This window comes from Notamacropus eugenii, chromosome 5 (genome assembly GCF_028372415.1).
Source record: "Notamacropus eugenii isolate mMacEug1 chromosome 5, mMacEug1.pri_v2, whole genome shotgun sequence".
Taxonomy (NCBI): domain Eukaryota; kingdom Metazoa; phylum Chordata; class Mammalia; order Diprotodontia; family Macropodidae; genus Notamacropus; species Notamacropus eugenii.
Window position 1 is genome coordinate 370,025,213 of NC_092876.1, and position 18,261 is coordinate 370,043,473.

The window sequence follows — 18,261 nt, forward strand, 5'->3', positions numbered from 1 at the left end:
CTAGGAGTCCTTGGACCACACCCCTTTGAGAACCATTGAACTAAATGACTTCAAATGCCCTTTCCTGCTCTAAATATGCTAGTGATATTCTAGTATTAATTAAATATATCACCAGTTCCTTCCATTATCTCATGGACACATTTTCTATCAAACCTGCTTCCTGTGTAAGAAGTGCCCTTCAAGCCATTGTGTAAAATAAATCCATAAATTATATGTAATGTGGTAATGGAAAGGTTATCTTCTGCTATGCATAAATCAACTTGTTATGCTAGGAGTTTGAAGCCTAAACTCTGCCAGATTCATTTGATCACTAATGCCAGTAATGTATTTTTCCTTCCCCAGCTCAAATTATCCACTATTTTAAAAATTGAGGTGGAAATCTCATGACAGCATGCTATTCTTGAAACCTGAATGTTTCCTTTTCCAAAGGAAAAGAACAACCACCTTCCTCACAGTATCTTGGTTATGTTTCCTCATTAAAACCTATGAGGGCAGGCACAAAAAAAGATGACCAAAAAAATATTTTATAGCAATGAATTAGAGGGAGAGATCCCAAGAAAGGAAAAGAAAGTAGGAGATATCATGGTATTAAGGAGTTAGGAATTCAGTCATAGAAATGAGGTCAGTCTAGAAGCATTTTCAGGGCCTATTTCCTTAGCTGTGGTCATATTTAACTTCTTAATAATTTATTTGAAAAGTTCAGTCATGAAGATTTTAAGTAATATAAGAACAGCTTTGGTTAAGGAAGAAGGCACTTGCATGTAAACAACTTATTTTCAAATCCAAATATTACAGTAAACAAATGAAAAATTTACTATTTTGAGCTATGTTCTGGGCACCATGTTCCTGGTAGAACCTGGCAAGAAAATACTGGCTGTTTTTCATTCTGAAAGAAAATAAAGTACCTTTCTGATTTTGCAGGGGGGGGGGGGGGAGGGAGGGGGGAGAGTCCAAAACAGACGTATGATTTTATTGGCGTAGGAATGGCTTTCGCTGATGCAAATTGGCAGTTGGTCTATAATGTATTATCATAAAAAGTCACCTGGGCCACTGAGAAGTTGTCAATTATTAAAAGTAAAGCTAAGTCCCAGGCAATGTTCTGGGTGCTGAGGATACAAAAGCAAAAATAAAATAGCCCCTACCCTCACAAAGTTTACATTCCATCAGATATATTCTAAATTACTTGCCTCTGGTCAAAAGGCTAGCATACATTCCTGGAAAGACTTGAACTCAGGTTTTCCTGACACCATGTCTGACCATGTTGCTTCTTGATAGTCAATTATTCAGTCAACAAACATTTATTAAATGCCTACTATATGGCAACTAGGAGGTGCATTGGACCTGGAATCAGGAAGATCTGAGTTCAAATCCAACCTCAGATGCTTGCTGTGGGACGCTGGGCAAATCACTTAACCTCTGCCTTAATCACTGGAGAAGGCAAACCACTCCAATATCTTTGCCAAGAAAACCCCATGAACAGCATTGGCATATTATGGTCCCTGGGATCACAAAGGGTTGGACACTCCTGAATTACTGAAAAACAAGCAGTTAACAGAGTACTGGCACATAGTAACTGCTTAATAGTTGGCTATTGACTGACTTACCAAATGAGAGTACTGAATCCCAATTGCCACAGGGCATAAGAAGAGGCACCACTGATAAACCTCAGGGGCCATAGTCCTCCTCTGTTCTCCTAATAGAAGCTGTTTTACCTGAAACTAGGACAAATGGTCTGGGGAATAGAGAAGGGTTAAGTTGTTCAAACTAACTTTGTTGCTTTGTTTACATAATTAATTTGTATAGTGCCTAAGGTACTTGCCTCAGAACACCCTTAAAATAGGTAAGGTATTTATTATTCCCATTTTACGGTGAGGGAACTGAGGCTCAGAGACAAATGATTTGCTTATAGGGTCACTGGGCTAGTAAATGTTCCAGCTGAGTCTTGGACCTAATAATTCTGTCTCCGGTCATACATTCCTTCTACCATTTGCCTCTTTTACTCTAAATGAACAATTATTTGAATTCATTCTTCGTTGTTTCACTACTTAGAAAGTTTTGTGTAGCTGCTACATGCATTTATGTGCTAGTTCACTTTAACAAGCAGAAGCTCTGAAATAAGGAGGAAGAAACAACAGAGTATTATAGGTATTTGCATTTACAGAGAGGAATGGGCATAGGGGTATGGACAATACATGACGTTAAAGAGTTGGAAAACTGTATTAAGGAGAAAGAAGAATATAGTGTATTCCATGAAGCCCCATCTTTCCCAATCCCTCTTATCTCCTTGTCTTGATTATTTCCAAGGTATCAGTGTTTAGCTTGATTTTGCCTAGTGGTTTGCATGTTGTCTGCCCCATTAGACAGCTCCTTGACAGAAGTGACTTTTTTACCTTTCTTTGTATCCCTAGCCCTTGGCACAGTGCCGGTCACATGTTTGCTGTTCAGTCATTCAGTTGTATCCAACTCTACAGGATTCCATGCACTTCGTCCATGGCGTTTTCCTAGCAAAGATGTTGGAGTGGTTTGCCATTTCCTTCTCCATTGGATTAAGGCAAACAGAGGTTAAGTGAGTTGCCCAGGCTCACACAGTGTCTGAGACCAGATTTGAATTCAGGACCAGTGTTTTATCCATGAAACACCTAGCTTCCCCTACTAATGCTAGAGATAATTTAAAAACAAAAAAGAGGGAGGAACAGACAAAAATATTGTCCTTGCTCTCAAAGAATTCACAATCTAATGAAGTATAGAATAATTTGCTATTCTACCAGCAGATATGTTGTTCAGTTGTTTTCAGTCTAATCTGACTCTGGGTTTTCTTGGCAGAGATACTAGAGTGGTTTACCCTTTCCTTCTCCAGCTCATTTTACAGATGAGAAAACAGAAGCAAACAGGATTAAGTGACTGGTCCAGGGTCACGCAGCTAGTAAGTTTCTGTGGTCACATTCAAACTCAGGAAAATTAATCTTCCTGACTCTAGGCCCAGTGCTCTGTCCATTCTGCAGCCTAGCTGTCCACCAACAGTTTACTCAATTAAATAGTCATCAAGCATTTATTAAGGGAGTATAGTATTTGCCAAGTACCAAGTGAGGTACAAATGTGAGAAAGTCACCGCTCCTGGCATGCCAGTAAAATTCCCTATGCTAAAATGAAATGAGGGAAGGCCTCAGTTTTCCATAGACCTCAGCTTGGGTTTTACCTTAAGTTCCATGTTAACTCAATGGGAAAGATTCTTATCCTGTTTTGTGTCTTGCTCCCCTGTGGCAGTCTGGCAAATCCCTTGGACCCTTTCTCATATAACCACATATAACCACACAATAGTGTGGTGGTTTTTTTTAATTTTTAAATGAATAAAGTATCAAATTTCATTTAGAAGTTAGTTAAAATAATTTCTTTCCCCATTCAAATTAATGGACCCAAGTTAAGAAGCCTTACTTGAAAGTATAATCTCTGTTCTCCAATAAAAAGTTAGGAAAAATTGTGCTTTAGAGCAGACAACCAGGATAATTCTCTAGTAAATGTATGTTTGCTAAACTCCTGCTGTCTGTTTAAACAGGCAAACTAATCACTTTGAGAGCACTAGTGGGGAAAAAAGCAATGTAAAATGATTGGAACTGAATCAAGTGTTAGGGGTTAGACTGTGGTCATTGCCAGCAATTCCAAAGTCAGGGTGGGAATGTTGAGGAAGACTGTGTAGCTGACTGAATTGAATGAAACAAAAAGGAATTGAACAGAGAGGATATTGGAAATTATTTTGGGGGGAGGGGTATAGAGAGGGAGGAGAGGGCAGCTGCTGAAGGTAAAGCATGCACAAATAGAACACAAGGTATAACTGGATCTCCTGTACTATGACCCCACTCCATTTCACAGCTTGGGAAAGGAAAAGCAGCATGGTGGCCTTTGACAAGTGGACACAGGTTCTGTGCATCTAATGAGATGGTTACTCTTTCAAAACAGTCACAAACTTAATATTACTTGGAAATGGACCAGTAGAATCAAGGTTCCTTAAGGACAGGATTTTCTTGCATAGTGCTTGGCAAATAATAAGTCCTTATTAAATACGTGTTTATTTTGCAATTGATTGAGTATAGTGCTGATAGAATCATATGTTAAACAGAATTACTCTATTACACTATGAACTCTATTAGAGCAAGGGCTGTTTTTGTCTGTTTGTTTGCCTTCCTTTCTATCCCCAGCACTTAACCTAGTACCTGGCCCACAGTGACTCCTTAATAAATAATTGTTGACTCACTATGTGAGAATTTCTTTTTAAAAAGAGTATGACAAAGACCAAAACATATAATGTGAGTGCTTGTATATTTTAAAATTTTAAATACAATTTCAGTCTTCAGACTTTGAGAACACAAATTTCAAGGTTTTTTGTTTTTTAGTGTTCTACAGGGGTGAAATGATATTTCAAGACTATGAAGAAAGCAATGTTACCCAGAATGTGAGCATGGTAGGTTTTATTCCTTTTGAAATCTTAGGGGGAAAAAAATCTTATTTAGTTATACTTAAGATTAAATTAATTTTTACATAAATAACTGTGGAGGAGGGAAGGGAGATAATAGCAGATATTGCTTATTGGAATTAGAAACTCATAGTTAAGTAAGTCCCTCTATCACTGCTAATCTCTTAATTGTTTTGAGACTTAAAGTCTCAAAGTCTTAAAGAGCCTTGAACACTGAGAGGTTAGTGATCTGATCAGTTATACAGGCATAATGAATCAGAGGTTAAGCCAGCCTCACCAGAGAGAGAAAAAAACCCAGGTCTTCTGGACCCTAAAGTTCACTCCATGCCATCTCTTACACTTATGAATTTAATGTATAAAATTGTTTTAAAATTTAAACAGTGACTTCTCTAGAACTCTGTTTTAGTCACTAATACAATTGAGTGTGAATTCCTAACAGTTAAAGAATTTTCTTAATAATCATTTGTTAGTTTTCCTTGGGATGCATTTGTGGGGGGAAATACTTAATATAATCCTATTTGGTTACTACTGTAAAACACAAAGTATGATAGAAACTCCTCACTAGGAAGGAATAGAATTGAATCAAATCCAACATTATTTGACCCTATCTTTCTCTGAAATTAGTCCTATTCCAGCCAGCTCCCACGAGATGTGGGTGGCCCACAGTAGGCATTTAATCAATACTTGATTGAATGGTCGATCTTATACCAACTGCAGCAAATTCTATGACTGTCCTAGCTTGTCCTCTCGTCCTTCCAACAAATAGTGGTCTGATTCTTAGATTCTTCTTTCAAGATATGGACATTATCTTACCATTGTGGGAATTTGGGGGTTATCTTAAAAAAAATTACAATAAAGTAACCACAATATCTTATAGGGAGAAAGAGTCAATAACCTAATTTCGATACCACCTTCAGATTGGGGTATATCAGAACTAGATAACCATTCTTTTTATCCAGATCTTGTCCAGATCTAAGAAACCCAGGTTCAATGACAACAAAGATGATAAGTTGACTAACAACACTCTATTCTCAGATAGGAATCCAGTTCTCCATTCTTTTACATAGGGTTCTGGAAGGTAACTGCAAAGTGGCAATATAGCTTCCTGTTAAGGTATGAGGTACAAGCAGTGTCTTAACCTTGGACTCTTTATGCTTGTGACAGAACCAGGATGCAGTCAATGACACTTTAACTGAAGACCTACCACTAAACAAAACAAAGTAAGTAATTTATTGTTTGATCAATTAAAGTAGTGCTCAGTCCTCATTTCTTTTGGGATTGGCAGAAAAGGAAGAGAGATATTGTCGATCTGCTTTGTATAGTCATATACATAGTACCTGAGCACCAAATTAAATGATGCCATCCTGTTCTCATTGGTGATAAATGGAGATAGTATTGATGTCATTGATATTTGAGATTCAGCAAAATTTATTTATCTTAATAAGACTTGTTGTTAGAACCCTATGGAATTCATTCTATTCAAATCCAAGCAAATCATTGAACATCACAAGTAATCCAAGTCTGTGCTCCAACCACTGATGACAGAGGCCACAGTTGCTCCGTTTTATAAAAACCCATATCTTCTAGAAAAAAAAAAACACCAAAAAGAGATGTCACATTTATCATAGGGGATTGGAATGCCAAAGTAGGAAATCAAAATTTAATTACAATAATAAGCCCTTAAGCACAAAATGAAGCAGCACAGAGACTAATAGAGTTTTGTCAAGATAACTCATTGGTCATGGCAAACACTCTTTTGCAACAATCCAAAATGCACCTCTACACATGGACATCACCAGATGGTCAATATCTATATATTTATACATATATATATATATTAACTATATAATTTTCAGCCAAAGATAGAGAACCTATGTACAGTCATTTGCAGCAAGACCTTGTGGTAAAGAATTGAAAATTGAGGGGATGTCCATTAGTTGGGTACTAGCTGAACAAGTTGTGGCATATGAATGTAATAGAATACTATTGTTCTATAAGAAATAATGAGCAGTCAGATTTCAGAAAAACCTTAAAAGACTTACATGACCTAATGCTGAGTGAAGTGAGCACAACTAGGAGAATATTATATATAGTAACAGCAACATTGTGCAAGGATCAGCTTGGATAGACTTGACTTTTCTCAGTAATACAATAATCTAAGACAATTCCCAAAGACTCATGATGGAAAATGCTATCCACATACAGAGAAAGAACTATGGAGTCTGAATAGAGATCAAAGCATTCTGTTTTCAGTTTTCTTTTTGTTTGTTTTTTCTTTCTTGTGGCTTTTGCCTTCTGTTCTTATTCTTTCACAGCATGATGAATGTGGAAATATGTTTAATATGATTGTAGATGTATAATGTGTATCAGATTGCTTGCTAGCTTGCAGAGAGGGGAGAGGAGAAAAAAATTGCAACTCAAAATCTCACAAAAGTTAATGCCAAGAACTATCTTTACATGTAATTGGAGAGAAATAAAATACCATTAAGTAGGGAAAAAAAAGAAAAGATGAGCAACATGGCTTCAGAAAAACCCAGGAAGACATATGAATTGATACAAAATGAAAGAACAGAACCAGGAGAACATCAGATACAGTCACAGCAATATTGTAACAGTGATCAACTATGAAATATTTAGCTACTCTTATTAAAATATTAATCCAAGATAATTCCAAAGAATCCTTAATGAAAAATTTTATCCACTTCCAGAGAGAGAACTGATGAATTCTGAATGCAGTTTCAGGCATACTTAAAAGGGGGGGGGGGGGGGTGCCTAGAGCTAACTATGCCTCAGATCATGAGTTTCTTATTACAAAATTCAGACTTAAATTGAAGAAAGTAGGGAAAACCATCAGACCTTATAGATATGACCTAAGTAACATCCCATATGAATATGAAGTACAAGTGATGAATAGATTTAAGGGATTAGATCTGGTAGTTCGAAAGCCTAACAGTGGACAGAGGTTTTCAGTATTGTACAGGATGCAACAACAACAAATTCCAAAGAAATACAAGGGCAAGAAAGCAAAATGACTATCTGAAGAGGCTTTACAAATAGTTGAGGAAAGAGAATAGTGAGAGGGAAAAGAAGAAAGGGAAAGATACACCCAACTGAATGCAGAATTCCGGAGAATAGCAAGGAGAGACAAGGTTTTCTTAAATGAGCAATGCTAAGAAATAGAACAATGGAATGGAAAAGACAAGAAATATCTTCAAGAAGATTAGAGATATCAAAGGAATGTTTCAGAAAAAATGGGTATGATAAAAAACAAAAATGGTAGAGACTTTAAAAAAGTATGAGATTAAGAAAAGACATCAAGAAAATACAGAACCATATACCAGAAAGATCTTAATATCACCGATAACCACAATAGTGTGACTATTGAACTAAAGTCAGACATCCTTGAGAATGAAATTAAGTGGGCCTTAGAAGCATTGTTAACAGAAAAACAAATAATAGAGGTGATGGAATTCTAGCTAGACTATTTAAAATCCTAAAAAATGATGCTGTTAAAGTGCTGCACTCCAATAAATTACTTTCAAATAGATCAATTTTGAAACAAATGTGAGAAAGGGGTAGAAACGGGCACAAAAGGGGACAGCACTTAATATGTTTGTTTTTAATAAATAAAGATATGTTAGAAAATAAAAATTAAGTAAATAAATGATGTGCTGCACTCAATATGCCAGGAAATTTGGAAAACTCAACAGTGGCCAATGAATTAGAAAAAATCAATTTACACTACAATCCTAAAGAATGGCAATGCCAAAGAATGCTGAGACTACTGAACAATTGCATTCGTTTCATAGACCACCAAGGTTATGCTTAAGATTCTGCAATCTAAGCTTCAGCAATATGGAGACCTAGAATTACCAGAAGGGCAGACTGGTTTTTGAAGAGGCAGAGAAACTATAGACCAAATTGCCAACATTTTCTGGATTATGGGGAAAGCAAGAGAATTCCAGAGAAGCGTCTATTTCTACATCACTGACTACACTAAAGCCTTTGACTGTGTGGATCACAACAAAATGGGGAAAGTCCCCAAAGATGGAGGTATCAGATGATCTTGCTTTTCTCCTGAGGAACCTTTATGTAGGCCAAGAAGCAACAGTTAGAACCAAACATGGAATAACTGATTGGCTCAAGATTGGAAAAGGAGTATGTCAAAGTTGTATATTGTCACCTTATTTTACTTAACTTATATGCAGAGCACATCATGCAAAGTACCAATCTGGACAGATCAAAAGCTGCAATTAAAGTTTGCCAAGAGGAATATCAGCAATCTCAGTTATGCGTATGATAGCACTCTGATAGCAGAAAATGAAGAGGAATTAAGAAACCTCTTGATGAGGATGAAAGAAAAGAATTTTAAAACTGGCTTGAAAATTAACATTTTAAAAAGAAACTAAAATTTTGGCAAATGGTCCCATTACTTCCTGGCAAATAGAGGGAGAAGAAATGGAAGCAGTGTCAGATTTTATATTCTTGGACTCAAAGATCAATCACTGCACACAATGATTGTAGCCATGAAATTAAAAGATGCTTGTTCTTTAGAAGGAAAGTTATGGCAGATCTGGATAGTATACTAAAAAATAGAGACACTACCTTGCCACCAAAAGTCCATGTAGTCAAAGCTATGTTTTGTTTTTTTTGTTTTTTTGGTAGCAATGTATGACTGTGAGAGTTGAACTGTAAGAAGAACCGAGCACTACAGAATCAGTGTGTTGGAATTGTGGTGATAGAGAAGACTTTTTAGAGTCCCTTGGACAGTAAGGAAGGAGGTCAAGTCAGCCAATACTTAAAGAAATTAATTCAGACTATTCATTGGAAGGGCAAATACTGAAGGTGAAGCATCAATACTTTGGCCACATAGTGAGAAGACAGGACTCTGTCGAAAACACCTTGATGTTGGGAAAGATTGAAGGCGAAAGGAAAAAGTGATGGTAGAGGATGAAATTGCTAAACAGTGTCATGGCTGCAACCAATGTGAGCTTGAACAGACCGGAAGATATTAGAGGATAAAAGGGCCTGGTCTGGCGTGCCTATGGGGTCACGAAGAGTTAGACACAACTGAATTAATGAACAACAGAATTCATCCTTTTTTTTTGGTAGGTTCAAACTTTCTTTAAACATCATTTTAACCTCCTTTAGTGCAGGGACAATTTTTTTTCTTTGTATCACTGGAGCCTAGCACAGTGCCTGGCACATAATTGGTGCTTAATAAATGCTTACTGATGGATTGAATAGTACTTGCCTTTCTTAGCTATTTAGTGTGAAAAAAAAGAAAACACAAAGAGAAATTCAGAAAAAGAAGCATACATAAGAAGCACTTTCAAATACATTGCAAATGCTTCCAAAGTGTCCTTCATTAGTTTGGCACACCCAAATAATTTTTTTTTTCATTTTAAAGACAAAAACAATGTCCTAGCTATAATAAATAGTCAAACATGAATTCTATGAACTCTCCTGCTTTGATGAAATCTCCCAACCCTCTAACAATTTCATATACCAAATCTTCATGAAATTTTCATTCAAATAAGTCAAATAGATCATTCATTCAAACAGGTCAAAAGATGCTCTTCAATCCTTCCACCAAAATACATCGTAATTACACTTGGAACAGACTGAATATTGCAAATGTGCAGATAGGTTTGGAGCACATAAAACTAACAGATTTCAACCTGTTGGATCTGGGACTTAGTGGGTGTTGTTTCTGAATTTTAATTTCCTTTGTGGAATATTCATTTTCATTGTTCCTGCAGTTAGAAGTCTCAGTGTGTAACTAATAATTTCTACTTTCTACAGAATGCTGTCCCTAATCTCTCTTAATTCCAGTGCTTTCCCTCTCTTAATTATTCTCTATTTAGCTTGTGATATATATTTGTTTGCGTGTTGTCTCTCCCCTTTAATTGTAAGCTCCCTGAAGGCAGGGACTGTATTTTTCTTTTCGTATGTCCAGTGCTTAGCCTGAGGCCTATCACATAGTAGTCTCTTAAATGTTTATTGAATTGATGTAAAAGATCATTGTAGGGAAAAATAGACCCAGAAAGAAAAATATGTTTTATTGGGCTTGACAATTTATTGGGCTTAACTGTTGTCTTAAGTAATAGGCCATTTTACTCACATACCTGTGGAAATGGTAAGCCATTTCGTGTGTCTGTAACTCACTAGTTCTACAAGGATAACATTAGCTTTGACTATTTTGGTAGATGACCATCTGAGTTTTCTCTCTTCTTAGCCCCATCTCCTTGCAACCCCAGATGAAAGATTAAACTTGTCAATGGTGCATACTCTAGTATGAATTGACTTTGTCAGATTTCTTTATTCCAAACTACCAGTCACACTAAGGGAATGAGAGTTTTTATGGGGAGGATTAAGAAGGATGGAGGAAAGAGATATAATGCTAGATCATGAGAACTATTATGAAGACATACTTGAGGACAACATCAGGGTTGTAGATCTGTGTGTTTGGACTGAGGGTAAAAGGAGAGAAAGCTGACCTGGCAGGGTATTAGGGCACAAGATGCTTACAAGGGAGGAAAGGAAGTATTAACAAGTGGAATAGGATTACAGAATGAGAAATGGGAGAGAACCAAGGACAAATTTCCTCTCCTTTGAAATTTTGCTTATTATTGGTCTTATCTCTTTCCCTTTGTTGTTCCAGAACTAACTCTTTGATTGTATCCTTGTGATAAACAGAAAATTCTACAGTTGAACTGAAATACAGGTCCATCTACAAAATCTTGCAATTCATTATAGATACAGAACAGGTACTTGAGTTTCCAATGCATATATGGTTTTTCATAGTGTGAGAGATTCACTTCTCAGAGATATCTCTTATTATACCCCTTCCCCAACATTCCCTTAATATCAATATTATAAATGTTGTCATACACAAGAAATTTAAGCCTATTTTATTTATCAATGAAAATTCTTTAATAGCTTTCTTAAACTGATTTAATTTCAAATCACATTATCTTACAGACTTTCAGAACTTGACAAAACATTGAAAAGCCTAAGTGAGGTAATTATGATTATTCCCTTGATTTATTCGTTAGTGTTGGGTACTTGGTGTGGGGTGAGGTAAAGAGGATAAAGGATACTATTGTATTTCTGGGAAGATGGATATCACTGTCTTCAAATTTTCAAAGAATTGTTATATAGAAGGAGGATTTAATATGTGTTGCTCCAAATAGCAGGACTAGCTCCATTAGATGCAAGTTCCAGGGAGATGGATTTGAGCTCAATATGAAAAAAACCTTCCTGACCATTTGAGTTACTCAGTAGTAGAATAGACTGATTTGTGCAGTAAAGTGGATTTATATATGTATACATATATATTTAGTACATGTATGTGTATTCACATACATATGCTACATATTAATTTTATTGTATTTTTATGTAACTATGTATGTGTGTATATATATACATATCTACAGAGATATAAGTGTGTACATATATATACATATCCTCATATATATGTATACATATAAACATACAAAGATACATGTATAAATATAAATATAGATACAAGTAATTATTATCAAGTTCTCCATTATGGAGGTATTCATGTAGAACTTGGATGACTATACATTGGGATTACTTTAGGTAACTAGAATAGATAACCTTTCCAATTTTTTACATTTCTTAGATTCTATGTGAATCTTTGGGTTAAGGTACTTGACAGATTTCATTTTGCCAAAATAACATATTTTTTCACCTTCCAGTTTTATTTTATAGCATGCAATACACAGAACCAAAGGTCAGTCATTTTTTTTAATTCTTATATTATATTCTTTAACTTTTAATAAGAAACTGAATACTCTCCAGTCCTGGTTATGCTTATTTGCCTGATCTCTAATTTACAGACATTAAGATTCCAGGATAGGATACAGAAGTAATATTTAAGATTAATGTAATTGTCATTTTTCTAAAAGTTCACAGATCCTTCGCATCTATTATCTCACTCCCTTTTAGAGCATATCTCAGAAGCAAAGAGGGATAGTGTTATGCCCTTTTTACAGCAATGAAGCACAGAGGTTAAGCCAGCACCTCAAGGTCTTATAGGTATTCTGCAGTTGAGCTTAGAGACCTAAGTTCAGGCATTTTGATTACCATCTGGATCTGGTTCCACTGGTGTAAATAAGGTCCTCTTTCACTTTGATTGCAACCAATATCAGCAAAAAAAAATGTGTCTGGGCACCACTGGCAGACAAAGATTTAACAAAGGAGAAGGAAAAGTGGAAAGGGAAAAGGAATAGTTGAGAAAGAGAGTGAGGAAGGAGAGAAGTAAAGAGGAAAAAAGTAAAGATATATCTTGGTAAGGTTCATGGCATCACTATAGAACTGATTTTGGTATTAATTTGTGCTCCTTATCCCTAGAGATATTCCTAAATAAATAAGCTAATAGTTTAAGGGTAGCAGTCTCAATATATCTGGACTGTCTATGCTAATAAGAGAAACAGAACTGCAGTGTTATGTTTCACTCATCATGCCTATAAATAAGCATTCATGATGCTCTCCCTTAAATGGAACAGCATGTTGACACTTCAGCACCATGCTATGATAATATAATTATGGTATGTAATATTACATTATATCCAATATGTGAGAGGCATTACTGGTACAGTAGATAGAGAACCAGATTCCAAGTCAACAAGACCTATGGATTCAAGTCCAGATACAATACTGGCTGAGTGACCCTGGATAAGTCACAACTTCTCAGTGGCCTGGGAAACTGTAAAACTCTAAGATACAGAAAAAGAGTTGCAGATACAGCATTCCCCTCACTGAGAGATCACTACACTAATGAAATCTCATTCAGAATTTACTCTCTCTTCTCTCTGTCTCCTCTATCTCTGCCTCCTTCTGTTTCTCTGGCTCTGTTCTGTCTCTCTGGCTCTGGTTCTCTCATCCTGTCTCTGTCTCTCTCTTCTGTCTGTTTCTACCTCTGCCTCTCTGTCTCTCTGTGTGTCTCAGTCTCTGTCTCTGTCTCTTTTCTCTCTCTCCTTTCTCTATCTCTATTTCTTCCTCTCCATCCCAGTCTCTGTTTCTCCCTCTATTCTATCTGTCACTGTCTCTCTCTGCTTCTCTCTCTTGTCTCTTTCTTTTTAGTTCTGTCTGTCTCTGTCCCCCTCTATTGTCTCTGTCTTTTATTTCCACACCTACATACATGCGGAAAGTAGGTAGATGATAGATAGATAGATTAATAGATGGATAGATGAAGAGAGAGACAGAAACAGAGACAGAGAGAGAAAGACAGAGAGAGAAAGGCATCAGATTTTTTTTAAAAAGTAAAGATTAGGAGCTATTATAACAAATGGAGAAATGTGTTTCGTTTAACTATACATTTTTATAATAGGTTTTGTTTTTCTTATCTTCTCATTGGATGGGGAGGGAGAGAATTTGGAACTAAAAAAAATAAACTGTGCTTAAAAACCTTTCAATATATATACATACATACATGCATACATACATATATACGTGTGTGTTTATATTTTAAACTCCTCCATATCCTGGTTAGATATACAATTCTCTCTTTTTTATTTCTTTCCACACTATAGCACATCAAATTGTACATTCACAATAAAAGTGAATGTGACAGTGAACATCTGCCCCTTGCTGTTTACCTTGAAGAGAATAGAGATTCGTCGAATAGGTACGTTATCTTTATTCTTATTGTGCTATTCATTTTCAGATTTTTTTTATTCCTCTAAGAAAACTCATGTTATGGAAAGCATCATAGCGTACTGAGTAGAGAGTTGGCCTCCAAGCCAGGAAGTCTTGATTCAAGACTGAGTTCTCACATTTATTGGCTGCGTAACCCTTGTAGAGCCACTTTGCATCTCAGTATACCAGACAGCTCTCTAAGACAATGAATTGCAGAGTAGGTGCTGACCAACATTGTTACAAAGAATTTCTTCATCTAGGTGTTCCCTACACCAATGAAATCATGGGTCCAATTCCACTTCCTGTACACTAATTTTAACTATGAAAACATAATTTATATTTCAAATTGTAGGTGGAATAAATGTGATTCCTTTGTACCATACACAATTACTGGAGGGACATAAAGAATTCTTCATATGTCCATAGAACATGTGCTAGATAGCAAGTATGTTATATTTTTAAAAATCCAAATAATTCCAAGGGAAAAACCAGGTTACTAGAAAGGTATTGTGCTAGGCTCTAGAAATACAAAGATAAAGCCTACATTCTATAAATACCATTTCCAGCTATTACACTATAGATTGCTATATAGTAATATTACAGCATACTCATAAGACCTAATGGAGAAGCAATATGGAATAATGGATGTAGTGTCAGGAAGACATGGACTTAAAACCTGCCTGTGATACTTATTGGCAGTATGACCTTAGGCAAACCACATAACCTCTCTGTGCCTCAGTTTCTGCATCTATAAAATGAGTGAGTTGGTTTCAGTGGCCTCTAGGATCCCCTACATCTCTATATCTATGATCTTAATATTTTGTGTAAACAATTGTGTTGATTTCAAGACGGTTAACAAAGGTTCATGTTCTTTTCCTTCCTGTACAATTTAGAACAGTGCTGTTGCTCCTTCAAGACACATTGCCCTTCGAGCCCCAAAGAATTAAAAGAATTGCAATGGTATGTAAACAGAAGTTCTATCACTTTCCATAATGAAAAAAGAATATCTGATTTCTTTCTTCTCTAATAACAATGAGTAAGAGTTTCTGGAATTGAAAATTTAAAATGCTACTACATGATAGTCTATATTGCATGAGTGCTATTACTCTCAGTTATCTGTACCAATACAGGCAGCATATAGGCCACATTATCCAAAATTACAGGTAATCCAAAAGATTGGAATGTAGCATGATGAGGAAATGAAAAGACCAATCCACCTCATGTATGTCAAATTTCAAGAGTATGTGAAAGCTTTGGGTCCACAAGTGTGCTATCTATCTTCAGCAATGGCTATAATGAAATGCAAATATCATTTGAGTATTCCCCGTAGTATATTAGAGGTGCCATCTTCTCTACACTTTAGGGCCCTGGGGGGTATCTATAAAGGTTCTAGGACTGGACTGGAAGAATCAGTCATTCTAAGAAGCATCCACTTTAATGTGGATTAATTGGATTAATTAATCCAAGCATTAATTAATCAATGTCATGTGGGTCTTATTCCAGAATTGCTTTAGGAAGCAAACAATTATATAATTATATAGAGGGAAGAATATTAAACTAGGGCCCTAGAGACCTACTAGTCACTCTGGGCTCTGGCACTAATTCCCCATATGATAATAGGGGAGTCAGGTTGCCTGGAAGTTCCATTTCTTCATATGTCAAAAGGGAATAACAATGCCCATATCACATAATTGTGATCAGACGAGATTTGGTTATGTGGTTTCACAAAGGTAGGTGAACTCCTTGTTGATATTTGCCCTCTTTCAATGCAGATCTCTAGCTGCTTGGCAACTTTTTGGTAACAGTTTTATAGAACTGCCTGGTAGCTTCAATGATTTGTCCATTTGACAATCAATATGTATCAGAGGCAAGACCCGAATCCATGTCTTTCGGACTCTAAGTCTGGCTCTCCACCCGTTGTGCTGTATTGCCTCCCAATTGATAAGATTAATTAAGATAATATAACTACTCTAAAGACAAAGTAGTTGTAGTAGAAGCTACAGTGCCCTGGGAAATCATTGGGAATGGGCAGAGAGTGTTGGTTCTATGTCTGAGTCTACCTTAGTTCAATCTAAGAGTCAATGTAAGAAATCCTGGAGCCAGGGGTACAAACCAATATGATTACTGGATACTACCCCATTTGGAAACATGGAGAGACCTCATAAATCCCTAAATTCCATCCACTCCTACTGTTTCCATCATCCACGAGTCCTGACTCCATTGCAAGTCATGGCAGCAATAAAGGTCTTGAGGACTAATTTCTGGTGGGAGTTCATTCAACAGTGTTTTATATGCTCCACTACCCAACAGCTTTCTCAGTATAGGGTGACCAGCCAAGTGATGGGACATTTCAACAGCCTGCACAAAGGACAGCATGCCATACATCTCCCTGGATCCAGCTTCCAGTCAGTTTTAATGGTATCAGCCACCAAAAAGAAATGGGCATGATAATCAATCAATAAGCATTAATTAGTCATCTATTATAGGTCAGGCACTGTGCCAGGAGCTGAGGATATAAATTAGAAGAATGAAACAATACTTGCTCTCCAAGAGCTTTCGTGCTAATGGGGGAAACAAGTACATATAAGAATACAGAATAAACGTAAACACAGAATACTTGAATACAAGGTAGTTTGAGGATGGTGGCCTTGGCTGTTGGAGTTTCATATAGATCATAGTAACTGAACTGCATCTTGAAGAAAAAGTGGAATTCTGTGAGGCAAAGTTGAGAAGGGGGAACATTCTAGGTATGGAGGACGGTCAGTACAAAGCTTTGTTCAGAGATAGAAGATGGAGCATCAGGTGTAAGGGACAGAGACAAGGCCAGTTTGTTTGAGTGTGGGAGAAGGAATAATATAAGGGGAGGGTGCAAAGACAGATTGGGAAGGGTTTTTAAATCCAGGCAGAATTTATATTTTATCTTAAAGGCAAGAGACAATTAGTAGAATTTGTGGAGCTGGGGAGTGACACATTTTTAAAAAATCACTTTGCAAGCACTTTTCAGTGTGTAGGAGGGGCTGAAGTAGAGGGAGAATTAAAACTAGATCATTTAGGAATCTGTTCCATTCAAATCAATAAATATTTATTAAACACCTACTAAATGCCAGGTACTCTGTTAAGTGCTGTTGCAGCAATCTGTGCAAGAGGTGATTACGATTAAACTAACAATCACAGGTCACATTTATACGGCACTTTAAGGTTTGCATCTACCTATAAACATATATGTGCATATGCAGACATGTACATGCCTACATGCATACATATCCATGTATATACATATCTATATACAGATATATATGCAGATGTGTATGTTCTTGTTGGATCTTCACAACAAATCTGTAAGGTAGGTACTAGTATTATCCCATCTTACAGATGAGAAAATAAGACTGAGACCTTAAATGCCTTACCCAGAGTCACTTGGGCAAGAGGCACTTTACTAGTAGTGGCATTACGCTCACATTAGACATGTTGGATCATGAATTTAAAAAAAGTGTTTATATAAAGTTTTCAAAACACTCTAAAAAGTATTATGTATATGCATACAAACATGTGTGTATATATGTATATTTAGGTGCACATATAATTAATGTATGTAATGTTCGGCATTGAAATGCTGTAGCACAAAGTGACAGCCATTAGACCCTGAAGAGGTGAGCTTGGCTTCACAAGCACCACTCTTTAAGCAACCAGGCCAACCATCAGAGCCAATCCTGATACCATGTGTGGCTACTCTTAAAATAGTGTGGTTGCTCTTTGAGTAATTAAGTATATGCCAAGAATGAAGGGATTGAAGGGGAAAGAGGCAAAATATATGGGGGTTTTGTTGTTACTTTCACCTGACTGGTCTTTCAAAACATTTGGGGAATAATAAATAGCCAAGATTTGTGTAGCATGTTTGCAAAGTGCTTTATGATTATTATTTTACTTTATTCTCACTATAACTCTGGGAAGTGGGTGCTAGTATTATCCCCATTTTACAGATGAGAAAACTGAGACTAAAAGACTAAGAGATTTGCCCAAGATTACAGAGTTCAAATACCTAAAGCAATATTTAAGCATTTTCCTTTTTCCAAGTACAGCAATCTATCTTCTATGTCACTTAACTGCTTTGGTTCATTCCTGAG

The 18,261-nt window shown here is 36.4% G+C and overlaps 1 protein-coding gene across 12 annotated transcripts in view; it reads left to right on the forward strand.

Annotated features, from left to right (window-relative positions):
• The window catches only part of ADGRG2 (adhesion G protein-coupled receptor G2), a 178,896-nt gene that overhangs the window by 122,434 nt on the left and 38,201 nt on the right, over positions 1–18,261 (forward strand). For 11 of the 12 annotated variants that reach the window (XM_072614198.1, XM_072614196.1, XM_072614197.1 and 8 more), the window contains 6 exons: positions 4,389–4,456; positions 5,633–5,688; positions 11,453–11,492; positions 12,196–12,230; positions 14,032–14,126; positions 15,031–15,097. In XM_072614198.1, coding sequence (XP_072470299.1) covers positions 4,389–4,456; positions 5,633–5,688; positions 11,453–11,492; positions 12,196–12,230; positions 14,032–14,126; positions 15,031–15,097 — 361 coding nt within the window. Of the gene's footprint in view, positions 1–2,868; positions 2,924–4,388; positions 4,457–5,632; positions 5,689–11,452; positions 11,493–12,195; positions 12,231–14,031; positions 14,127–15,030; positions 15,098–18,261 lie in introns of those variants that run through there. The other variant, XM_072614207.1, reaches the window with a different exon arrangement.